This window comes from Gekko japonicus, unplaced genomic scaffold, assembly GCF_001447785.1.
Source record: "Gekko japonicus isolate JY-2015 unplaced genomic scaffold, Gekko_japonicus_V1.1 scaffold238, whole genome shotgun sequence".
Taxonomy (NCBI): domain Eukaryota; kingdom Metazoa; phylum Chordata; class Lepidosauria; order Squamata; family Gekkonidae; genus Gekko; species Gekko japonicus.
In genome coordinates this window covers 400,387-409,405 of record NW_015161411.1, presented here as the reverse complement: position 1 = coordinate 409,405, position 9,019 = coordinate 400,387, and the positions used below count along the sequence as shown (strand labels likewise).

Sequence of the window (9,019 nt, the reverse complement as noted above, 5' to 3'; positions counted from 1 at the left end):
AGTGCCTGGCAAGCGCTTATATAAGTCAACAATTGCGAGGAGGACCCATAGAGAGTTTGGGAGCGGATATAAAAGCGAAAATGAAATTAATACCATTCTCAAAGCGGGGGACCTCCTGAAATGGCATGAAAGTAAGAGGATTTATAGTGCATGAACTGAGAGTGTTAACAGCAACCTGAAGGACGATCGAACAAGCCGGAAGGAGAACATAACAGAGGAAGCTCCTCCACGTCAGCGACAGTAAAAGTACCCAGCACGCAAAGAAGCGGTTCTGAATGCGCCCAGAAGAGTTTTTTTTTTAACAGAAATTCAAAGGAACATTACTAACATACTAACAGAGAATTACATGTGACCGGACCAAGAAAAGAAGTTTGACAACGCACAGAAGAAGCTTAAGAAGATTAATTGGACATTACTAACAGTTTAATTTACCAGTTTATATATCACTCAGCTTTCTCTTTCTCCCACTGTCTACCCTTCCCATTTCTTCTTTTAAGCGAAATACCTCCCCTTTTTAGGGGAGTTAATAAAATCTTTATTAAAAAAAAGAAAGTCATTAAAGACTACTCTTGTCCACTCAAAGTAGGAGAGTACTTTTGGCTCAGTAGCAGAGGGGCTGTGGGGCTGCGGGGTATAAGTACCCAGCACGCAAAGAAGCGGTTCTGAATGCGCCCAGAAGAGTTTTTTTTTTTAACAGAAATTCAAAGGAACATTACTAACATATTAACAGAGAATTACATGTGACCGGACCAAGAAAAGAAGTTTGACAACGCACAGAAGAAGCTTAAGAAGATTAATTGGACATTACTAACAGTTTAATTTACCAGTTTATATATCACTCAGCTTTCTCTTTCTCCCACTGTCTACCCTTCCCATTTCTTCTTTTAAGCGAAATACCTCCCCTTTTTAGGGGAGTTAATAAAATCTTTATTAAAAAAAAGAAAGTCATTAAAGACTACTCTTGTCCACTCAAAGTAGGAGAGTGCTTTTGGCTCAGTAGCAGAGGGGCTGTGGGGCTGCGGGATATAAATACAATCTCTCCTCTTCTTCTACTCACACACGGGGCCGCAGTCAGGATTTTTTTTAACTTCAGGGGTATATAAATAAGTTAGGGGGCACCCGGCCACACTGTGTCAGGAGCAACGAGAGAGTAGAAGTTTAAAAAAGCTATGGGGGGGGGGGAAGGGCACCGGCAGGCACGGCAGGGCGATGGCTCCGTGCGGCAAGGCTGTGGCGTGTGTGAAAAATAACATACAATAAACCAGCTGGATGGGAGTCGGGAGGCCTGGGCAGTCAGGGGTGCCTGGCCCCAAGATGTCCCACTGTAGCGACTGGACGAATCATGCAGCCGGCAAGCTACAACCAGGCTTCCGTGTGGAATCACAAGACGATGTTTCTGCACCCTGGGCTGGACCTAAGACCGTGCCAGAAGGACGAGCCGCCTCTTCTCCTTTGGCCACTGTCGCCCCCCTCCTCCCATCCGTGCTGCCGAATCTTAAACAGGAGGCCCGAAGAGCGGCCTAGGCCCAGGGGTCTCCAACACGGTGCTCGTGGGCACCAAGGTGGCTGCCAACACCTTTTCTGGCACCTGCCAAGTGTTTATTTATTCTATCGTTAAATTTATATACCGCCGTCCCCCCAATCTGGGGCTCAGGGCAGTTAACAACGAGTTATAAATACACTTAACCAGGGGTCATTCTGTAGAAAAAGAGGTGCAGGAGCTCATTAGCACAACTCATTTGCATATGCCACACCCCCTGACATCACCGGAAGGGTATCAGAAGGCAACACCCACCGCTCAGGCTCCACTGGGCTCTTTTGGATTGCTAGGTATTGTGGGGTGGCGGGGGGAACGTGCAGATCTGTCCTCGCAGAGGAGGGAGAGCTTGTACCTGAATCAAACTTGGTCTTAAAGGTGCTACTGGGCTGTTTTGGATTGCTAGCTATGGGGGGAGGGGGAACGCGCAGATTTGCCCTCACAGTGGAGGGAGAGCTTGTATAGGCTTGCCAAGTCCCCCCGGGGGGACGGGGAAACCCCCGCCCCAGAGGCCAGTTCCCCGCCGGCAGCGGATCGGGTCCCGGGGGGAACCCCACCCCAACGTGCACATCACCCGGAAGTGACGCGACCACGCCGGGCACGCTGGGGGCGGGGCCACAGTCATCCAAGGGAAAACTCTATGGTTTTCCCTCGGATGGTTGTGGCCCCGCCCCCAGTGTGCCCGGTGTGGCCGCGTCACTTCTGAGTGACGTGGATGCGGTGCATGTGCGCTTTGTGCGCGCTCCAGCCGCCAGCTGGGAGTCCCCCGCTGCGGCAAAATTCGAACTTGGCAACCCTAAGCTTGTACCTGAAGGCGGGCCGGGGGGGCTCTGCAACTTACTTGGCTGCTTCTTGCTCCTCGTGGCCCAACTGAGGGCTGCTGGGAGCAGGGGGTGGGGCTTGTTGCATGTGCCCGCCCCCTGGGCTTCTTACTACCGGAGCTGCTTCTGTGCGCTCCCACAGGAAATGACCCCTGCACTTAACAATAAATACTACAGTGTCATGATCTGGGCTGTGCAAGCAAAGGCCTAGCAGGCCCAGGGAGCCTGAGTAGCAGTGGGAGGAGGCCAGGCCTACAACTCCCAGAAGTCCCTGAGAGGTTTTGGCGCTAATTTTAACCAATCACAGAGAAAGGGGACTTATAATAAAAGAGCTGGTGCAGAAGGAGAGCTGTTCTTTCTTCCAAGAGAGCCGGGCTGGAGGGAAGGCTGCTGCTGGGAGATACCCTCACCTTGAGAGGAAGGGTGAGTAGACTCAGGCCCAACCTAGACAGTGAGCTAGGGACTGTGAGTCTAGTCGCGTTAGGGCATCTGGTTTCTTTTCCCTTCACCCAATTATCGTTATTGTTCTTGCACCTTGTTTGTTTCCTATATTTGACTGACCTCCTGTAAAAATAAACCTTTTATTTGTTGTTTACTCTGCCTGGTCCTCACGTCTATTATTCGGCCAAATAAGGGAGGTCTGAAGGTCTTGGGAGGGTGCTCGGGGCCTTCTCAAAGGATGCTAATACCAGAGTGGTGGCAGTGTCAGGTGGCACCCCACCTGAGCCGTGACATATATACATATATAAACCGACAGAAATTTAGAAACAGTAAAAACAACAATAATCAAATTAATCAGGTGGTGCTAAATATTTCATATCCTTCTCTAGTGAAGAAGAGATTGGATTTATACCCCGCCCTTCACTCGGAGTCTCAGAGCGGCTTACAAACTCCTTTCCCTTCCCCTCCCCACAACAGACACCCCGTGAGGTAGGTGGGGCTGAGAGAGCTTTTGACAGAAACTGCTCTTTTTCAAGCACAGCTCTGGCAGAACTTATGGCTTGCCCAAGGTCATCCAGCAGCTGCAAGTGGAGGAGTGGGGAATCAAACCCGGTTCTCCCAGATTAGAGTCCACGCACTTAACCACTACGGGGAGGCCAGGAGACGGGGAGGCCAGGACTGATGGCAAACCGTGGCAGTCCTCAACCACAGGCCTGGTGGAACATCTATGCCTTACAGACCCTGCGGAACTGCCTTATTCTGTCATTAGGCAGAACTTCCACCAGGCTGGTGCCAGGGCCGAGAAGGCCCTGGCTCTGGTCGAGGACAGCTGGATATCCTTTGGGCCAGGGATCGCCAGGAGGTTCTTATCTCGATTGTTATGCCCTTCGGGGAATATATAGAGAGAGGCAGTCCCAAAGATACGCCGGTCACAGACTGTTTAGGGCCTTGCAGGTCAGTATCAAAACCTTGAACCTGATCCAGTACTCAACTTGGAGCCAGTGCAGCTGGCGAAGCAGTGGTCAAATATGTGCGGTCGACGGGGTCCCAGTAAGGACCCACGCCGCTGCATTTCCGGGTCAGTCTCAAGAGCGACCCTGCGTAGAGCGTGTTTTAGGAAGTGGGCGGAGCCTTATGGGGCTTTCGCCCAGCAAGGCTTCCGATTGGCCACTGGAGATTGGATTGGCTGTGCAGATTTTTTTTAAATGTTGCTTTTGGCAGCAACTGTCGCCAGAGCACAAGGATCTACACTGTGTTACTTCAGTTAAGCTGTGGCAATTGTTTGGTGGCTGGCTCCGCCTCCTGGGGCAGCCGTTTTTTGGCGGCACCCACCGTGCCGTGTCAGAATTCCAAATGCGCCTGTAGGCAGGGGTCATTTCGTAGAAAAAAAGGTGCAGGAGCTCCTTAGCACAACTCATTTGCATATGCCACACCCCCTGACATCACCGGAAGGGTGTCAGGAGGCAACACCCACCGCTCAGGCGCCACTGGACTGTTTTGGATTGCTAGCTATTGGGGGGGGGGGAAACGTGCTGATCTGTCCTCGCAGAGGAGGGAGAGCTTGTACCTGAATAAAACTTGGTCTTAAAGGTGCCACTGGACTGTTTTGGATTGCTAGCTTTTGGGGGGGGGACGTGCAGATCTGTCCTCGCAGAGGAGGGAGAGCTTGTATCTGAATAAAACTTGGTCTTAAAGGTACTACTGGACTGTTTTGGACTGGGGGGCCGGGGGGGGGGCTCTGCAACTTACCTGGCTGCTTCTTGCTCTGACTGAGGGCTGCTGGGAGCAGGGGGCGGGGCTTGTTGCATGTGCCCGCCCCCTGGACCCTTTACTGCCGGAGCTCCGCTCCTGTGCGCTCCTGCAGGAAATGACCCCTGCCTGTAGGCATTTGGAGATCAGTTGTAATTCCAGGAGAACTCCAGGCCCTAGTTGGAGGTTGTCTACCTCAGGGTGGGGGGAAAGGTACAGAAAAGAATCTGAAGCAGACCGGCTCAGACAGAGCTCCACCAGCTCCGAGATAACACAGCCGTGGTCACGGGGCATTCTCTTCCAGCCTTCCTCTTACCGGCTGATTCCACCAGCGCCAGGCTCTTCATCTTGGTGTTGTGAAGCACGTCCTGAAGGTCTCGGTATCGGCAGTTGAGGGTCACGTAGCGCACGTCTCGCACCATGATATCCTCCACGCGGACGTTGTACTTCCTGCAAGCATGACACACGTTCAGAGTTCCTCTCCCGGAGGCTACAGTTGCACAACACAAGCTTAAGGGGCCGTCTGAATGTCCCCGGGGAATCCCAGAAGATAGGGTTGCCAGCTCTGGGTTGGAAAATGGAGCCAGGAGAGGGCGGGGTTTGGGGAGGGGAGGGGCCTGAGCATGGTATAATGCCATAGAGTCCACCTGCCAAAGCAGCCATTTTCTCCAGGGGAGCTGATCTCTGTCAGCTGGAGATCAGTTGTAAAAGCAGGAGATCCCCAGGCCCCACCTGGAGGCTGGCAACCCTTCCAGAAGGCGAGGCAGCTTTCACAGAGAATTCTTAGGGCCTTTGCCGAACTACACTTCCCAAGATCCTTTGCAGGGAGAGCCCATAACAAGGTGGCAGAAGAAGAGGAGATTGGATTCATACCCCACCCTTCACTCAGAGTCCCAGAGCAGCTTACAAACTCTTTTCCCTTCCCTTCCCCTCCCCACAACAGGCACCCTGCGAGCAGTGTTCCCTCTAAGCTGAGTTAGTGCGAGCTAGCTCACAGTTTTTTGGCCTCCGGCTCACACATTTTTGCCTCAGCTCAGGAAGGATGGCTCCAGGGCGAACTAATTTATGCAGTCGCCAATTCGCTCGCTCACAACTTTAATGCCAGTAGCTCACAAAAGTAGGATTTTTGCTCACAAGACTCCACAGCTTAGAGGGCGCGTCGCCTGTGAGGTAGGTGGGGCTGAGAGAGCTCTGAGAGATCTGCTCTTTCAAGAACAGCTCTGAGAGAACTTGTGACTGACCCAGGGTCATGCAGCAGCTGCATGTGGAGGAGTGGGGAATCAAACCCGGTTCTCCCAGATTAGAGTCCGTGCACGTAACCTGGGGAGAAAGCTGGGGAGAGCCTCCAAGTGGCCTTCCTTCCGCCTAAAGCTTTTCATTGTTATTTATGTATTAACAAGCGTAAGCCGCCCTGAGCCTGCTTTGTGAGGAGGGCGGGGCACAAATTAAATAAATGAATAAATAAAATAAAGGGGCCTTCCAACAACTGAAGGGGCTTTTCCTCCAGGGGGAGAGCCGTGGAATTTGGAAGAGGTCTCCCCAGATCAGAGGAAAGCTTCAGACCTGAGCCGAAAGGGAAGGTGGAGTATGAAAATTTAAATTAACAAAAGGACTTTGCTCAGTGAAGTGGTAGGAGATGGGCAGGATCCACCCCACTTAGGGTTGCCAAGTGGCACTTACCTTGCCGGCGGGTGACTCCTGTTCGTATCCTGGCGCGCGTGCCGAATGCACGTCACAGGAAAGTGACATCATGACGCCGGGCACGCTGGGGGCGGGGCCACGACCATACAAGGGAAAACGATAGAGTTTTCCCTTGTATGGCCGTGGCCCCGCCCCCAGCGTGCCTGGCGTCATGACGTCACTTCCCTGTGACGTGCACACTGGGGTGGGGTTCCCCCCGGGGCCCAATTCCCCGGCGTCGGGGAACGGGCCTCTGGGGCGGGGTTTTTTCCGCCCCCCGGGGGGACTTGGCAGCCCTAACCCGACTGTGTTGGGGTAGCTGGTGTCAAGGCTGCACTAGAGCCCGGCAGACCCGGATTCGAATCCCCACTCAGTCACAAAACTCATGCATTGGGAGTTTCAGGTCCAGGCTTCCCAACAGTTTTTAAAAGCTCGTTTATCAAGCACACGGGGGCCAGGTTTCCGATCATGAACGCAGCTTAAGGTGAAGGAGTAAGTACGGGGAGGGCGGAGTATAAATTTGATAAATGAATAACATAAAATTTCCCCCTAAATGACCCACTGGAGTAAATGTAAGGGTCCCAAAGGCTTAAGCCCTCCCCCTGCCCCTCATTCCTCACACCGTGGTCTAAATCGGGCTACCACAGACCTAAGGAAAATTGAACCACCTCTATTACAGGAAGTTCTGACCATAGAGTTCCTTGTGATTCCTAGAGCCACATGGAAGTGGCAAGGGTGGCTCTAGCAATCGCCAGAAACAGTTCTGACCATAGAGTTCCTGGCAATTCTAGAGCCACATGGAAGTGGCAAGGGTGGCTCTAGCAATCGCCAGAAACTCCATGCTCAGTGGGATTGCCAGCTCCAGGTTGGGAAATGCCTCGAGATTTTGGGGGCGGAGTCAGAGGAGGGGAACGACTTCAGCAGGGTATAATGCCACAGAGTCCACCTTCCAAAGAGGCCATTTTCTGCAGGGGAACTGATCTCTGTCTCCAGAAGATCAGCTATAATCGGTGTTCCCTCTAAGCTGAGTTTGTGTGAGCTAGCGCACAGTTTCTCAGCCTCCGGCTCACACATTTCTGTCTCGCTCGCCGCTTTAACGCCAGTAGCCCACAAAGTAGGATTTTTGCTCACAAGACTCCATGGCTTAGAGGGAGCGTTGGCTGTCATTGCGGGCGATCTCCAGCCACAACCTGGAGGTTACGAAATTATGTCAGGGACAGGGATATTTTTGGGCAGGAACGCAGAGGAACGGAGTTCCGGCTGGCTCCTGAGTTGGCCACGCCCAGCAGGAACTCATTAGCATAATAGGCCACACCCAACAGCAGAAACTCATTAGAATTGGCTACATTAGGGGTGTGTGGCCTAACATGCAAAGGAGTCCCTGCTACAAAAAAAGCCCTGGTTGACAACAAACAAGGTAAACAGAATAAGAAGCAAAAGGTGGGTGTGGCTGGATGACCACACTTCTGGTAACATGGGGGTGCGGCCTAATATGCTAATGAGTGCTGCTGTCAGGGGTGTGGCCCAATATGCTAATGGATTTCTGCTATTGGGTGTGGCCTATTATGCTAACGAGTTCCTGCTGGGCTTTTTCTACAAAAAGAGCCCTGGGACTCAGGGAGCACAGTGCCTAATAGCATCTCATCCCTGCCACCCCTGGAAGTTGGCAACCCAAAGGGGCAGGAACGTCCTGTAAGTAGACAAGGCCTCATTTTGCGTTTTCATCTTCCTCCCCGGGATGCTGCGCCCCCATCGGTGGCCAGGCAACCCTACCTCCGGAGGTTCTCTCGGCAGCACCCCAGCAGAGTGATGCATCGGTTGCCCGTTGAGTACCAGATCCGCTTCAAGGTGTTGGTAATTACCTTCAAAGCCTTACATGGCCTGGGACCAACATACCCAAGGACAGGGCTTTTTTTGTAGAAAAAGGCCAGCAGGAACTCATTAGCATAATAGGCCACACCCAACAGCAGAAACTCATTAGCATATTAGGCCACACCCCATGCCTTCCCTTGGCTTGCCTGGGCGCTCCGCAGCTGCTTCCCCCTTGAAGGGAAGGCAGTTTAAACTGCCTTCCCTTGGCTTGCCTGGGCACCCTGCGGCTGTGGGGAGCCTGGGCAAACTGGCCCTTGAAGGGGAGGGAAGGCACAGGGAGGCATTTAAATGCCTCCTCGATCCTTCAAGGACCCCCTGGCCCGCCCGCCTTGGAGTCGCTGGGGTGTGTGTGTCACTCTCCAGGCCTTCCCTCTGTAGCCACGCATGCACACAGGTTTTGGCTGTAGGCGTGGACAATTGGGAAGCCAGCCGGAACTCCGTTCCTGCCCAAAAATAGCCCTGCCTGAGGGACCGCCTCTTCCCGTATACGCCTCGAAGGGCGTTACGCTCTGAGAGTCAACCTCTCCTGGTGGTCCCTGGCCCAAAGGACGTCCGCCTACCAATGTTATCTCTAAGCTGGGGAGTCTTATGAGCAAAAATTCTACTTTGTGAGCTGCCGGCCTGAAAGTTGTGAGCGAGCGATTTGGCTGTTGCATAAATGAGTTTGCTCTGGAGCCCTCCTTCCTGAGCTAAGGCAGAAATGTGTGAGCCGGAGGCTAAAAAACTGTGAGCTAGCTCACGCTAACTCAGCTCAGAGGGAACACTGCCGCCTACCCTCGACCTGGTGGAACAGGCTCCCTATTGAGATCAGGGCCCTGCGGGATCTTATGCAATCCCGCAGGGCCTGCAAGACGGAGCTCTTCCGCCAGGCCTTTGGCTGAGACGGCGGGCGTCCGCATATAGCCTCCGCCCCCCCCCC

At 53.1% G+C, this 9,019-nt stretch overlaps 1 protein-coding gene across 1 annotated transcript in view; it reads right to left on the bottom strand.

The window, feature by feature from the left end:
- Window positions 1-9,019, bottom strand: part of CLCN2 (chloride channel, voltage-sensitive 2) — a 156,572-nt gene that overhangs the window by 31,894 nt on the left and 115,659 nt on the right. Inside the window, exon 16 of the mRNA XM_015426905.1 lies at window positions 4,865-4,998. Within this exon, the coding sequence (XP_015282391.1) occupies window positions 4,865-4,998 (134 nt within the window). The remainder of the gene's footprint in view (window positions 1-4,864; window positions 4,999-9,019) is intronic.